Source organism: Zeugodacus cucurbitae, chromosome 2 (genome assembly GCF_028554725.1).
Source record: "Zeugodacus cucurbitae isolate PBARC_wt_2022May chromosome 2, idZeuCucr1.2, whole genome shotgun sequence".
NCBI classification, from domain to species: Eukaryota; Metazoa; Arthropoda; class Insecta; order Diptera; family Tephritidae; genus Zeugodacus; species Zeugodacus cucurbitae.
The window spans coordinates 15,407,446-15,423,680 of NC_071667.1; the positions used below are offsets into that span (position 1 = coordinate 15,407,446).

The 16,235-nt window shown below is 37.1% G+C and overlaps 2 protein-coding genes across 4 annotated transcripts in view; one reads left to right on the forward strand and one right to left on the reverse strand.

Moving 5' to 3' along the window:
* Window positions 1-16,235, forward strand: part of LOC128924111 (uncharacterized) — a 521,511-nt gene that overhangs the window by 376,039 nt on the left and 129,237 nt on the right. The window lies entirely within an intron of this gene.
* Window positions 7,885-16,235, reverse strand: part of LOC105219933 (uncharacterized) — a 120,844-nt gene continuing 112,493 nt past the window's right edge. For all 3 annotated transcript variants that reach the window (XM_054235873.1, XM_054235874.1, XM_054235872.1), the window contains one exon: window positions 7,885-8,429. In XM_054235873.1, coding sequence (XP_054091848.1) covers window positions 8,424-8,429 — 6 coding nt within the window. In that variant the 3' untranslated portion in view covers window positions 7,885-8,423. The remainder of the gene's footprint in view (window positions 8,430-16,235) is intronic.

Here is a 16,235-nt window from a genome sequence, read left to right on the forward strand (position 1 = left end):
AAGCGATGTTAAGGAGGCTTATTTCACGATAGTTGGCGCAGATTGTGGGGTCTCCCTTTTTGCGGATTGGGCAGAGTACACTGAGATTCCAATCGTCGGGCATGCTTTCTTCCGACCATATTTCGCAAAGAAGCTGATGCATGCACCTTATCAGCTCTTCGCCGCCGTATTTGAATAGCTCGGCCGGCAATCCATCGGCCCCCGCCGCCTTGTTGTTCTTCAAGCGGGTAATTGCTATTCTAATTTCCTCACGGTCGGGCAATGGAACATCTGTTCCATCGTCGTCGATTGGGGAATCGGGTTCGTCATCTCCTGGTGTTGTACTTTCACTGCCATTCAGCAGGCTGGAGAAGTGTTCCCTCCACAAACACAGTATACTCTGGTCATCAACCACTAGATCACCGCTGGGGGTCCTACAGGAGTGTGCTCCGGTCTTGAAACCTTCAGTTAGTCGCCGGATCTTTTCGTAAAATTTTCGAGCATTACCCCTGTCGGCCAGCTTGTCAAGCTCTTCATACTCACGCATTTCTGCCTCTTTCTTTCTTTTTCTGCAAATGCGTCTCGCTTCCCTCTTCAGCTCTCGGTATCTTTCCCATCCCGCTCGTGTTGCGGTCGATCGCAACATTGCGAGGTAGGCAGTCTGTTTTCACTCCACTGCGAGACGACAATCCTCATCATACCAGCTGTTTTTTTGGCTTTTTTGAAAGCCAATGGTTTCGGTTGCAGCTGTACGTAAGGAGTTTGATATGCCGTCCCACAGCTCCCTTATACCGAGATGCTGATGAGTGCTTTCAGAGAGCAGGAGTGCAAGTCGAGTAGAAAATCGTTCGGCTGTCGGTTGTGATTGCAGCTTTTCGACGTCGAACCTTCCTTGTGTTTGTTGACGGGCGTTCTTTGCTGCACAGAGGCGAGTGCGTATCTTTGCTGCTACTAGATAATGGTCCGAGTCAATGTTTGGTCCTCGGAGCGTACGCACGTCTAAAACACTGGAGACATGTCGTCCATCTATCACAACATGATCGATCTGGTTGCGAGTGATTCGATCCGGGGACAGCCAAGTAGCTTGATGGATTTTCTTATGCTGGAATCTAGTACTACAGATGACCATATTTCGGGCCCCGGCGAAGTCGATCAGCCTCAGACCGTTTGGTGATGTTTCGTCATGGAGGCTGAATTTTCCGACTGTTGCGCCAAAGACACCTTTTTTACCCACCCTAGCGTTGAAATCGCCAAGCACGATTTTGACATCGTGGCGGGGGCAGCGCTCATAGGTACGTTCTAGGCGCTCATAGAAGGTATCTTTGACCACTTCGTCCTTCTCTTCCGTCGGGGCGTGGGCGCAAATCAGCGATATGTTGAAGAACCTCGCTTTGATGCGGATTGTGGCTAGACGTTCATCCACCGGAGTGAATGCCAGGACTCGACGACGGAGTCTCTCTCCCACCACGATTCTCACACCGAATTTGCGCTCCTTTATATGGCCGCTGTAGTAGATGTCACAAGGACCCACCTTCTTCCGTCCTTGTCCCGTCCATCGCATTTCTTGGATTGCGGTGATGTCAGCCTTTACTCTTACGAGGACATCAACCAGCTGGGCAGAGGCACCTTCCCAATTAAGGGTCCGGACATTCCAGGTGCATGCCCTTAAATCATAGTCCTTTATACGTTTGCCGTGGTCGTCATCAAAAGGGGGGTTTCTCATCCGAGGCCTGTGTTTCTTATTCACTGGTTATTCGTTTTTATGTGGTGGGTCCCAAGCCCTACGCACAACCGCATAAGCGGGATTCGCCTTCTCACTTTAGCTCGCTTCCAGACTGATGTCTGTTGGCTACCCAGAGGATACTTGGTCTAAGACCGGAAGTTGTGAGCTGCTTGAGCCACATGTAAAAGAATCGTTCCTGGCCACTCCCAAGTGAATGGCAGTCAGAAACTTTCCTCACTTACGTGAACTTCTACATATGACTCCATCCTAATTTTTTTTTTTTTAATTCTACACGCTATTAATTCAAGTTCATTATGCATAATAAGTATTTAAAAAATATTTTATTTTAATCAAACTAGAAATATGCAAATAACATATTGTTAATTACGAATTTAATACTTAATTAGGCAATTTGGGCTTAAGTGCAAACAGTTGTTGATATTATTTGCAAACATGGGCATTATGGTTTGCTATATTAGAGTAAGCTTTGGTATTATATTACATTTGATATTGTCATGTAATAACGTATAATTTGACATTTTAAAATTAATATTAACAAATATTTGTGACTAGTTGTAATTTGCGTTGCTTTTAGCCATTTTGGTGACATAAAATTATTTGTGACCTCAATCTTGTATAAATTGTGTGAAAATTAATTTCTCACTTTAGCTATTGCATAGCGTTAGCGCACAGCAGCTAGTTTTTGAGTGTTAAATAATGAATAAATAATGCAATGACAATTAGTTCAAGGTAATTCACATTCAGCGCATATTTGGTAGCTACCACATAATTTGCATTGAAATATTTACACAACAATGTGGCTATCATACCTGCCTATTGTGGAATATATTGTATCGCATTGACACTTTTAATATAGTCTTCTTTGTAAATTCGTCCAAACATGAGACAACTCCAAAAGATCAGAGTTCAACATATGCAAGTGTATTCAATTCACCAAAATTTGGAGAGCAGCGAAACGAACAAACAACTGGTATAAATTAGGCATAGTGAAATAAAAATGTGATCTACATGAGTGGGGTAACTGTGTGTTTCTCATTTAAATTTGTTAATTTAACGCATCAAAGTAAGTCAACAATTTCAAATCGAATCGTTGTTTCACCCTGTATCTAAATAACATAGTGTCATATTCAAAACATATCTTCGTACATCTATAAAAAATAAAAAGCCGCAATTCAATTTATTTTTGTCGTTTAACTCATTACAACTAACCTCGAATGGCTAATTAATGATGTAGATTAAAAGCGGATTTCATTATCTAAATATGTCACTACTGTTTTTTCTATGTTTTCATTTAATTTGTACATAATTATGTGCAACTTTTTGTTCATGTGTGCGTGCTTTCATAAAAGTTTATTTAGTTTTTCACACCTGCGTATGCTGCAGTGCTGTAGAAAATTAAATTGCTGCCGGTGGATGCGCACTTATCCATATATATATATATATATATATATATATATGTGTGCATGTGTTTATTTGTATATGTATATATACAAGTTTATATATTCATTTGTTTATATTTATATGTGCCTGTGAACTGCAAATGAAATTGTATGCCAAACTTTAATTGAATTCATTTAAAGTGTCTTTATTATGTGGTGTATTTTTAATATTTTTCCATTGATTGCCCATATTAGACACTTAATTTCGTTTAAATGTAAGTACACAGATAGTTTGTGATAATACTTATGTAGATATGTCCAATATGTTTGCTTTATTTTAATTGCATTAATTTCATATGGCAAAAATTGCTTAATTGAGTTGCGGTGTGTATATGCAAATATTTTATATAGCGGTGGATTCCTGGTACAATTCAATTATATATTTTTTAACTAAAGTGTATCTACCGTAATATAAATGAAATATTATATTTTGTCTTTGATGTGAAAATTCAAAAATCACTTGTGGAAGAAACTTTTAATAATACAAACACCACACAACTATAAATGGGGCTTATGAATAAAAGAAAGTACCAAGTAAGATTTATGTTGTTCAAAAAATCTGATATCTGCAAGCTCTTTGTTTTCAAACGAATATAGCAGGGGACATATGTATGGGGTCATATGTAGAAGTTCACGCAAGTGAGGAAAGTTTCTGATTGCCATTCACTTGGGAGTGGCCAGGAACGATTCTTTTGCATATGACTCAAACAGCTCACGACTTCCGGTTTTAAACCAAGTATCCCCTGGGTAGCTAACAGACATCCGTTTGGAGGCAAGCTAAAGTGAGAAGGCGAAGTCCGCTTCTGCGGTTGTGCGTAGGGCGTGGGACCCACCACACAAAAGAATCTCCCCAATGAAAACAAACACAGAGCCTCGGATGAGACACCGCCCTTTTGATGACGACCTCTGCAAACGTTTTAAGGATAACGATTTAAGGGCATGCACCTGGAATGTCCGGACCCTTAATTGGGAAGGTGCCTCTGCCCAGCTGGTTGATGTCCTCATACAATTAAAGGCTGACATCACCGCCGTCCAAGAAGTGCGATGGACGGGACAAGGACGGAAGAAGGTGGGTCCTTGTGACATCTACTACAGCGGCCATATAAAGGAGCGAAAATTTGGTGTTGGATTTGTAGTGGGAGAGAGACTACGTCGCCGAGTCCTGGCATTCACCCCGGTGGATGAACATCTTGCCACAATCCGCATCAAAGCGAGGTTCTTCAACATATCGCTGATTTGCGCCCACGCCCCAACGGAAGAGAAGGACGATGTGAGCAAAGATGCTTTCTATGAGCGCCTAGAATGCACCTATGAGCGCTGCCCCCGCCACGATGTCAAAATCGTGCTTGGCGATTTTAACGCCAGGGTGGGTAAAGAAGGTGTCTTTGGCACAACAGTCGGAAAATTCAACCTCCATGACGAAACATCGCCAAACGGCCTAAGGCTGATCGACTTTGCTGGGGCCCGAAATATGGTTGTCTGTAGTACCAGATTCCAGCATAAAAAAATTCATCAAGCAACGTGGCTGTTCTCTGATCGAAACACGCGCAATTAAATCGATCATGTTGTGATAGACGGAAGACATGTCTCCAGTGTTTTAGACGTGCGTACGCTCCGAGGACCAAACATTGACTCGGACCATTATCTAGTAGCAGCAAAGATACGCACTCGCCTCTGTGCAGCAAAGAACGCCCGTCAACAAACACAAGGAAGGTTCGACGTCGAAAAGCTGCAATCACAACCGACAGCCGAATGATTTTCTACTCGACTTGCACTCCTGCTCTCTGAGAGCACTCATCAGCATCTCGATATAAGGGAGCTGTGGAACGGCATCTCAAACTCATTGCATACCGCTGCAGCCGAAACAATTGGTCTCCGGCAACGCCAAAAAACTAGTTGGTACGATGAGAATTGTCGTTCCGCAGTGGAGAGAAAACAGACTGCCTACCTCGCAACGTTGCGATCGACCACAACACGTTCGGGGTGGGATAGATATCGAGAACTGAAGAGGGAAGCGAGACGCATTTGCAGACGTAAAAAGAAAGAGGCCGAAATGCGTGAGTATGAAAAGCAGGAGATGGCGAACCCGATTCCCCAATCGATGACGATGGAATAGATGTTCCATTACCCGACCATGAAGAAATTCGAAAAGCAATTACCCGCTTGAAGAACAACAAAGCGTCGGGGCCGATGGACTACCGGCCGAGCTATTCAAATACGGCGGCGAAGAACTGATAAGGTGCATGCATCAGCTTCTTTGTAGAATATGGTCGGAAGAAAGCATCCCTGACTATTATAATCTTAGTGTGCTCTGCCCAATCCATAAGAAGGGAGACCCCACAATCTGCGCCAACTACCGTGGTATAAGTCTCCTCAATATCGCATATAAGGTTTTGTCGAGCGTATTGTGTGAAAGACTAAAGCCCACCTTCAACGAAATGATTGGACCTTATCAGTGTGGCTTTAGACCTGGAAAATCGATAATGGACCAGATATTCACCATGCGCCAAATCTTGGAAAAGACCCGAGAGAGAAGAATCGATACTCACTATCTTTTTATCGATTTTAAAGCTGCCTTCGATAGCACGAAAAGGAGCTGCCTTTATGCCACGATGTCTGAATTTGGTATCCCTGCAAAACTAATACGGCCATGTAAGCTGACGTTTAGCAACACCAAAAGCTTCGTCAGGATCGGGAAGGACCTCTCCGAGCCGTTCGATACCAAACGAGGTTTCAGACAGGGTGACTCACTATCGTGCGACTTCTTCAATCTATTGCTGGAAAAAATAATACGAGCTGCAGAGCTAAATAGAGAAGGTACAATCTTCTACAAGAGTGTACAGCTCCTGGCGTATGCCGATGATATTGATATCATCGGAAGCAACAAGTGCGACGTTTGTTCTGCGTTTTCCAGACTAGATAAAGAAGCGAAGCGTATGGGTCTGGTGGTGAATGAGGACAAGACGAAATATCTCCTGTCATCAAACAAACAGTCAGCGCACTCGCGTCTTGGCTCCCACGTCACTGTTGACAGTCATAACTTTGAAGTTGTAGGTAATTTCGTTTATCTGGGAACCAGCATTAACAACACCAACAATGTCAGCCTTGAAATCCAACGCAGAATTACTCTTGCCAACAGGTGCTACTTTGGACTGAGTAGGCAATTGAAAAGTAAAGTCTTCTCTCGACGAACCAAAATCAAACTCTATAAGTCGCTCATTATTCCCGTCCTGATGTATGGCGCTAAAGCGTGGACGATGACAACATCCGATGAGACGACTCTTGGGGTTTTCGAGAGAAAGGTTTTGCGCAAGATTTATGGTCCTCTAAACATTGGCAACGGCGAATACCGCAGACGATGGAACGATGAGCTGTACGATTTATACGACGACATTGACATAGTTCAGCGAATAAAAAGACAGCGGCTACGCTGGCTAGGTAATGTTGTACGGATGGAAGAAAACACTCCAGCTCTGAAAGTATTCGATGCAGTACCCGCTGGAGGAAGCCGCGGAAGAGGACGACCTCCACTCCGGTGGAAAGACCAAGTGCAAAGTGACCTGGCTTCACTTGGTGTTTCCAGTTGGCGCCAAAAAGCAAAAAGGAGGAATGAGTGGCGCGCTCTGGTGGATTCGGCTATAATCGCTTAAAGCGGTTCCTACGCCAAATATATATATATATATATAAAGCAGCTCAATGCTCAAAGAAGGAAATTTTTAATTTTCATTATTTTCCTCTCTCTCGCTAGTTAAAAGTTAGTTTTATTTATGATGCCTGTAATACAACTTTTGCGCGTATAGCCTTTTCGCACAGGAGCAAATTGATTAATTAACCGGCCTTTGCTCGATTAAAGTGCTGATTTAGATCGGTTTACATACAAAATAAAAGCCTAATTTGTCTACATTAATTTTTAATCGAATTATAATCGAGTTGAAATTGAAATGCAACTCTACGACAAAGAAATTATGCTATTATGTTGTTGTCCAGTAGCTGTAATACTACTCAACGGTACATGTCGTTGCAGGATATGGTTGTGGTTACTGATCTAATAGCAATCAGCTGTTGAAACTTACCAACTCTTTATGAAAAGCAAAAACAAAAATGTATAACAGCTTATCGATTATCGGAAAGCCGGCAATGCGAAAAGCAAAAACCGGTGTCTCAATTAAAATTTTAATTAATCAATTAAAAGGCGAAAAGGCTATTAGGAGCTACATACATCTCTTTTTTAATTAGCCAATCATTGCAGATTTATTTTTGTTCATGTTAGTAGTCTTAGTACTATATCATCTTATATTTCATAAATTTTAGTGTATAATATTAATTTGATTACATTTAATTGCGTATACTGTTAAGAGCATTATATATGTTTACATTTATAATTTACTCAAATAAAATAAGTTAAATTACAGTTTAATTAAAACTAAACTATTACCACTTTATATAAAATCGTATACTACAATACTTGCTACATCTATTTAAGTACATCTATTTTAAGTAGTTAAGACCATTATACATACTTGGTTACCACTTAAGTGTTTTTCATTCGAATTTTCTTTTAATATTATGCATTATTAGAACTTACTCAAATATTTTAATGTTAATTAATTAAATCTAATAGGAGAACTAAATAAGTTTCTTATACTATAATTAATGCTAATAATGATTACCACCACATTTACACAAGAACTTTAAACATTTTAATGTATTTCTGCATACATGTATATAATTTTGTTTTTGTTTTTAATTGTTTCACTTATAACTAATATATAAGCACCGATGTGCAAATTTATATATACGTATATATGTGCTTGCAAGTAATTGCACCCGCCTACGCTTGATTTTAATGTGTAAAGTTTGTCTTCGTCAATTTGCCGCTTGCTAGCTGAATACTCTGCACTAAAATCATCTAAACTAAATGCTTAACACACATAAAACTACACACATTTTGACAACGCTACATTCGTCCATTGCATTGCATTGTGTTGTGCGCTTGCATGGTGTTGCATACATGGCGTATACGTAATTTCATTAAATACAAACTTTTCCAAAACTTCTTCTTGGTCCATACACTTTTCGCTGTCAACGACACAATTCACCTGCTCACCATTTCATTGTTTACTTGTCTGCACATTGTGATTGTTATTTTTAGTTGTTTGCGCTTTTGATGTTCTACTTGTTGTTGTGTAAGTACTCCTTTCATTGATTGCTTGTTTGTAGCCGTTTGTTGGTATTAAATTTGTGTTGGCCGTCCATTGCCACTAATCCTGTTGATAGATATCATAGTTATATACATATACATATGTGATAGATATTTGAAGGGTCTAAGTCAACAAAATTTGGAACAATAGCAAGGCAAAAACAAAGAGAACAATATGTATTAGTAGCAGATATATACTTGACTGTATTTGTATAATGTAACTATTGTATACTAATGCTCTTATATGTACGTTAGATCAGTTAGCAGTAGCACTTGTCATCCACATAGATGCATCACTACAATGCATTTATATACGAGTATATACAAAACCAATCTTATATGTGTATAGACGTCGGTATTGTCTAAGCGACAAGCTGCCAAGTTGTCAGTTATCAACAATTATATTCTGCATTGCTACTAAAACAAAACTCACTTCACTCAGGGTCAGCAATAATATATATAGTAACCATACATAAGTATTAAATACGTATAAGTAGATTCAAATGCATGCATGAGTAGCAGCAAGTGAATGTAATGTGGCCTATACTACCTGCTATTTTGCTGTTGTTGCTTAGATTTCAATAAAACAAAGCAGTACAGAAATTACGCTTGTATTGAATTAAGGTGGTCTGATGACTGCTAGTATTCAATTTCATCAAACTTAGGCACACAAACATAGCTTACCTACAAGGTACTTACGAATGGATTACATTTAACACTTCTATAATAGGATTTATAAGCGGCTTTGGCTTATGACGAAATCTATGTTGATTCATAAGTGAGCATAATATTTATAACAACAGAGTATATTTTGAAAATCGAAGCTTAAATTTAAACAGTTAAATTGGATACAGAGCAGATACTTTCAAGCTGAGGGTTTTGCTTTGTTGTTTCGTATACGCAGAAAAATAATATTTTAGCTTCACATTGTTAGAACTCATTTTTTAGAACATTTTTACACCAATTTCACTTAATATATATAACAAACAGTTAGGATCAAAGCATTTAGAAGAATTCTACTTACTTTAAAATTATGAGATTTTGGCTAAATAAAATTCGAAAAATAATACATGTAATGAGACATTATTTTTAATAAATTTGCTACAGTTAAAATGTGTTTGCAATTTTGCGTGCTCAAAGGAAGATTTCTGTGAAATATGAAATCTTTGCATACTAAATATAATTTGGTGAACAATTTAATTGTAACTTCACAAAACAGTAATCCCCTCTAGCTAATTTTCTCAAATTGTCGAACTACATATGTAAAACTATTATATCAGAAATTTCCTTGCAACAGTTGTTTTATATATTTAACTCAGGCAGTTTCTCTGGGTAGCAGTCACCTTCAATGTTGCCACTACAAAGTCTTGTTTGTTTGTTGAGTGCAAGTCACTCAAGTTCTATGTAAACATTTTAACACCACACTCTTTTACGGCACTCATTTGTGGTTTAATGGAAATGAAAAAAATTAATGCAGCAGATCCAGCAGAATACAATAACAATAATAATAGAGAGCAACTGTTACTCCACTAGATGTATGTATGTATATATTTTAAAAGGTAGCAGAGCTAGAGAGCTCTTGTTACATATCTAAAACTTACACCATGGCACATTCAACTTGACCTACAGATTTTAATTTCCATGCATTTTGAGACCATTGTTTATTTTGTTCTAAAATATTTTTTTTTCACTTTTGCTTGCAGCAAAAAAGCGTTGAGTAACTCAAGAAAAATGCATAGTATGTTGCTGACCGCAGGTAAGCCAAAAGTTAAACAGAAACTTTCAACAAAGAGTATGCCACAAAAATGTTTGATGATAATTGAAAAAAATATAAAAACACATTTTGCAATTTCAATCATTTTTGCACTACCAATATTCATGAAATGCGCACTCGACCTAGATTGTTCTGTTGCCTAAAGGAAAAGAAAACGTTTTATTTCAAAAATTGCAAGAATCTCGAATAAATTTTATACAAATTTTTATATAGGGCGTGCCATCTATTAGTGCGGCATATAAACACTAAACATTTTGAAAATAATATACATATATTGGTGATATTTTTATTAGAATTACATCCTTCACTGCTTGGATTTGCTCTGACCTTTGATCGCGAATGAATTTTTGGTTCCCCAGATGCAGTACTTTTGTTTTTCAATACTGCCATATACAGTGAAATTAAACTCATCTCTCATTAAAATGTGTTCCCTATTTCAACGACTATGAATTTCACTCACTTCATTAACAATTTTTTGTGGTGTAAAGTAATCGGTTGTCAACTGTCACTGTTATGCTTACTGTCCAAAATGAGGTACACTGTATTTGGGTATCAATTGAATAGTTTGTATAAATATTTCGTAAATCGAGCAGTTTGTAATGGTACGGTTTGATATTTATATACATACAAATGTTTGCATAAATATTCATTTTCATACTCACCAAACTCTTTACAGTTTCCCTAGTTTATTTTCTCCTACTGCGGCTGTCAGCCCAGTTGTCAAGCCCACCCAACCACTCAAAAGGATACATAAATTATTTCAGCTATTCAAGTGTTTGTAGAGATTTAAGAAAACTTGCCACAAGCATTATTGTAAGCTGGTAAATATTTCTATAGTTATTTATTTAACAATGTGGTTTTGGTGTTTTCTAGCAAGCTCAATATTAACTAAATTCCACACCAATAATACGAAAGGTGTAGTGGGAAGCAAAAGTTTTCAGGGAGTTTGATGTCCCTTAATGCTAAATAAATGATTTGATTAGTCAGCTAATTGTGTTGGAAGTTTCAAAGTAAACAGCAAGTATTCCTAGTGTTGTAAATTTTATACAGAGACTGCTATGCAATACTGCTCTCAAAGCTTAATTGCAAGTATGACTTAATGACCTGAGTAAATTGGACAAGTTCAAAACTGCTATTTAGACAAAAATAAATCCAAATGCATGTGGCTACTGATTTGATGATGATTATTCTAGGGAGAATGTTGGTTTCAGTGGTATTTTGAAGTATATTTGATAAGATGCTCAAGTAATTTGCAACAACGGAAAATTTTCAAGCTGCTGAGGTCGATAACTGTGTGTGAGGTTTACATCACTGCTGCTTTTTCTCTAAATAATTAGGGACAAGCATAAACAAATACTATACAATAGCTGGTTTTGTGAAAATCTGAGTTATGTTTAGTTATTGTGTTGTAAAGTATGGTCGCAGAGATTGAAGTAACCGATACAGAAATAACACAGATTTGTATTCCCAGTAATATAAGCATTCCTAAACGGAAAGGGTCTGTATCGTCTGTATTTCAGCTTTTATATTGTTTTCTTCGATCTACATAATCGATCAGGTTTTTTGATACTATATACCTTCAGGGGCTGGACTGAACACATTGTGGCCTCTCTATACAGATCGTCCTCAAAACTTGGACAAGAATTAGATATTCTTAGATTTATCCTACCATTTAGAAACTGCAGGTCGAATGGTGATTATTTTGTAGATGAAATGGACCGGATTGTCTACGTCTCACAATGCACAGTGGTTGGGCTTGTATGAAGGTGCGGTCATAAATACTTCCCTTTGAGATATCGCTTTAAAATTTTCACCAAAAATCTAGAAAATTATTTTAAATATACATATAGTAAAAAAAATGGCCCCATCGGACTACTAGGTCCTATAGCTCCCATAGAACTGTAATTGCCATTATATGGCATTCATGCGCAAAAACACTTCTCATGGTCATGCTCGAAGCGTCAAAACTTTCAGTAAGGCTTTGTAAAAACATTTAAGAAAGCGATAAACAAGCTGAACATGATTTGTCGTTATAGTATCCCCCATCCAACCACCACATATCATATAAAAAAGTCATGTAGGAAAAAAGCAAATTATCAACCAATACAGTTCATTTTCAACAGCCATTATAATTAGAACAAAAACTTATAATGCATCCTCTAGTAAACCGTACATAGATTGAAATAAAGATGGTTTATCCTTCTTTCCAAGCTTTTTTAGTCCAATTATAATGAGTTTGAACTTAAAAATAGTTAATGCAAAGGCCATTATTATTTTGACGATTACTTCTACATCTACAAATTTCCGCACCTAACTTTGACACTTTTATTACCTTAAGACTCTGGTAAAGACAATGTAAAATAAATCTAACGGGTGATCGCGGGGGAACACAACTAAAACTTTATGTAAACACATTGAAGACATTGAAGACGCAGACTAATTTCACAAAAAATACAAATCACGTTAGTCTTAATTAATTTCACAAGTTAAAATAAATACTTTTAGCTTCAAAAGCCATTAAAAATAATCTTGATTCGTTAACCTGAACAATAATTACCAGAACAATGTGAAGTGCGTTGTTGCTGCGAATTTAAAAAAAATGTCTGATGTGCTTTAAAAAAATTCAGGTGTTCATGCGTTTAACTCTATTTTTAGAAAGTACCGTTAGATTTTTGGGAAAACCCAGTTTGAAAATAAGAAGTTTGGACAATTTAGAGGCCATCGGTTTACATTTTGTCAAAAAATCGAGAGATGGATTTTTTGATTTTTGGCCTACGATGGAACCACTGAATAATTGAAACCTTACAACGATTGTATTTAGTCCAAAAAGCAATAATTTTTTTGCAAATGAAGCCAATACAAATGTTAAGTTTTCTCATCTCTACTGCGTAGCCTTTGTTTTTAATGCTTTGTTCTACCAAACCAAATTTGAGCAACAGTAAGACGACAGCTTAGGTTTATTCACGAATATAAACATATGGGCAAATATCGGCAGCTACACCTAACATTTGTATCACCTTAAAACATTGACAAATACACTGATAACACTCATAAAGAGGGGATCGTGGGGTAACATAACTAAATGTCTATTTAAACATGAAAATTACGTTAAAAAAATACACAAAAAAAGTATAATCAATCAAAAATACACAACAAATAATAAATCAATAAAATTAATTTCACAAGATGAATTTATTAAAGTAAATACCTGCAACAATAAAATTATTTTTAAATAATCAAAATCGGACCTCTCTAGCAAACGTTTGACCACTTTGAAATTAAATTTTGTTTTCACGAAAAGCTAACTTAGCGCAGTTTCGCTAAAAAATTTAACAGTTGATCACGCTTTGCATTCTATTTTTAGAATGTCCCGTTAGATTTGCAGTAAAAACCGGTTTGCCATGAAGAAGCTTGGACATTTTAGAGACGATTTGGTAACTTTTCGTTATGAATTTTTTGAATTTTGTCCTATGGGCGCAACCACTGTGCAATGTGCTGATATTTATCTGGACAGGTTCAGAGAACTTTCTTATGAGAATTAGCATTATTTAGAAACACTAGATTCAGGCAAATTAAACAATTCTGAAACTGCATAGTTTTAATAATCTGGAAGGGCCTTCCATAATCAATATTTTTTTGATACCCTTCTTATGAATAACAGAACCTACTACAACACACTATACGCATTTAGCTTGACATAAAATAAATTTAAATTCCTTTGCATTACTTTAAGATTTAATTCACGTCTAATTACGAAAAGTTTGCTATCAATGCGATGATTTAAATAACTTTTCCGTTAATGTCCAAAGTTTCTGATGTCCAACTGTGTCATACAAAATCAACAAATCCACAATTGCTGCGCGCAAATCGCATGAAATTCCCATTTCAACGGCAAACAAGGAAGAAGAGTCTACGTAAAAAAGTTGAAAGGAAAATTGCCCACTAACTCAATATGAATTGAGGAATATTTTCGATTCTTTTATTATTATTCTTCTTTTTTTTTTTTGAGACACAAACACATTCTGGATACTTCGCACCACTTGGCATACAACCATAAACGACGGCATTATGAATGTTTGCCAGCAATTTTTTTTGTTGAATTTGGTAGTCATTTTGGTGATTTTAAGTTGGCTTTTGTTGTCAGAAATTCAAATATTCAGCAAAATTTACGCAAGCAGATGATGACGCTGAGGTTATAGGGGTAGTTATTTGTAAGTAAATATACCCTGTAATTTAGTGGAGATATTGTGAAGTATGATTTTAATTAAATTGGTTGCTAAATTGGTTTTCCAACAGGGCGTATGCGGTACTCTTACATAAATACATCTAAAATATTAAACTCCTTCGAGATGCCAATAAATGGTCCCATTGAAAATTTATGAATTCAAGTATGGAAAATATTTGCGCGAACAAACAGAGAGATGATAAAGCCAAAAAAGAAAACCAATAGAATATACCCACAGTAAAACTATCAGAAATAGTCGGCAATCATCAGACGTTGATGATAGTTATGACTGGGGAGCGGAGACGGAGGTTAAATTGATTAGGTTTGTGTTTGGTTAGGCAAGTGGAGCGAGAGGCGGGATTACTGAACGGCAAGTGTGTTGAGTTGCGCGCTTTGGTTGACTGACTGCCATATTTCGTGACTTAGTGGCCAACTAACAAACTGACTGCCTGGCTAGCCTGCTGGCTGGTTGATAAACCTGTGGATTTCTTTAGTCAAATTGACAAATAGTTGATGGCACAAATTTACTTTATGCCACAAAATTTAAATTTTTTTTGGCAGTGGAATTTTGAATTTTATTTGAGCAGTGGTTGAAGGAAAGGAAAGTAGGCACGATTTGTTCGGTCAAAGCTGCTGGCAATTTGCGTCAATCGATTGGAACAAGCAAGCAAAAAGCTGGCGCACACATATTCAGGCATTTCAGGCATTCAAGCGAGACACACCCAGTAATCATTCGCAGTCATTTGACTGCCACAAGCGCCAAAAAAGTTCAACAAACACACAATCTGATTAACAATAGACATACATACGCACATATATGTATCTATTTACGAAACTATGTGTGTATTTATATATGTATGAAGGTATATATTTCAATTTCACATCACTACTCGGAAAATAAATATACGATTATAATATGCATAGCAAAATGTGTTTAAGGCGGGACAACTCGAGTTGGGCAAGCACCAAAGTCAACACAAATTTCTCAACAACAATGCTTAGTTTAGCAACAGCGTTCAACTCACGAACCAAAACGGCGGACCGTGTGGAACAATAACCAACGCTCTGTGGGACCAATAGCTGTGGCGGCATTTGTGTGTATACTTTTGGTTTCCGGAGCGGAAACCACTGAAAACCAATTTACGAAATAACATAATTTTGCGAAAAATAAATTTTGTTTGCTGTCACAGCGAAATTCTGTAACGCAACGCAACTATTTGCTGCTCTGAGAGTACACTCGTTTATTTACATTTACATCTATACTCGTATAAACTAATATTATTGTAGTTGTGTGTGAGTGTGTTACGCATGGTCCTGCCTCGAACAGCAACTCGTTATTGGGCTGCTGCGATCGTATCATCGATGCATAAACGCTCATTCTTTTACAAACTATGCAAAGTAGCCAAATAACGATAAAAGTTTTGACAAAAAAATATTTACATATGTATAGATGTCCGTACAGCTAGCCCAAGAGTAAGGCACAAAGTGTCTGTGGGTGCAATAAACTGCAATAGCACATGGTGTGAGATGACGGAAACTGAGTGGAGCTCTGAGTGAGCTCGGTAAGAGAGCTATTATTATTTATAAAGAGGACGTAACGTAACGTAATAAAAATATTTTAAGTTTAAATATACGGTAAGCTGAAAGCATCGTATCATTTCTAGAGAAAGCGCAACTATAATATTAACCATATATTATAAAAAAATAAATCTTTAGACTGACACTAAAGTTTCTATAGAGATCGGACATCAATAGCAAGTTTTCAAGTGTTAAAATCAATGTTCACTTAAAAATAAAACGGTTTAGAAAAGATACCAAACAATGGTATTGTCGTGAAATGTTTAGTATTCCCTCTATAGTTCTTGCGAATACTT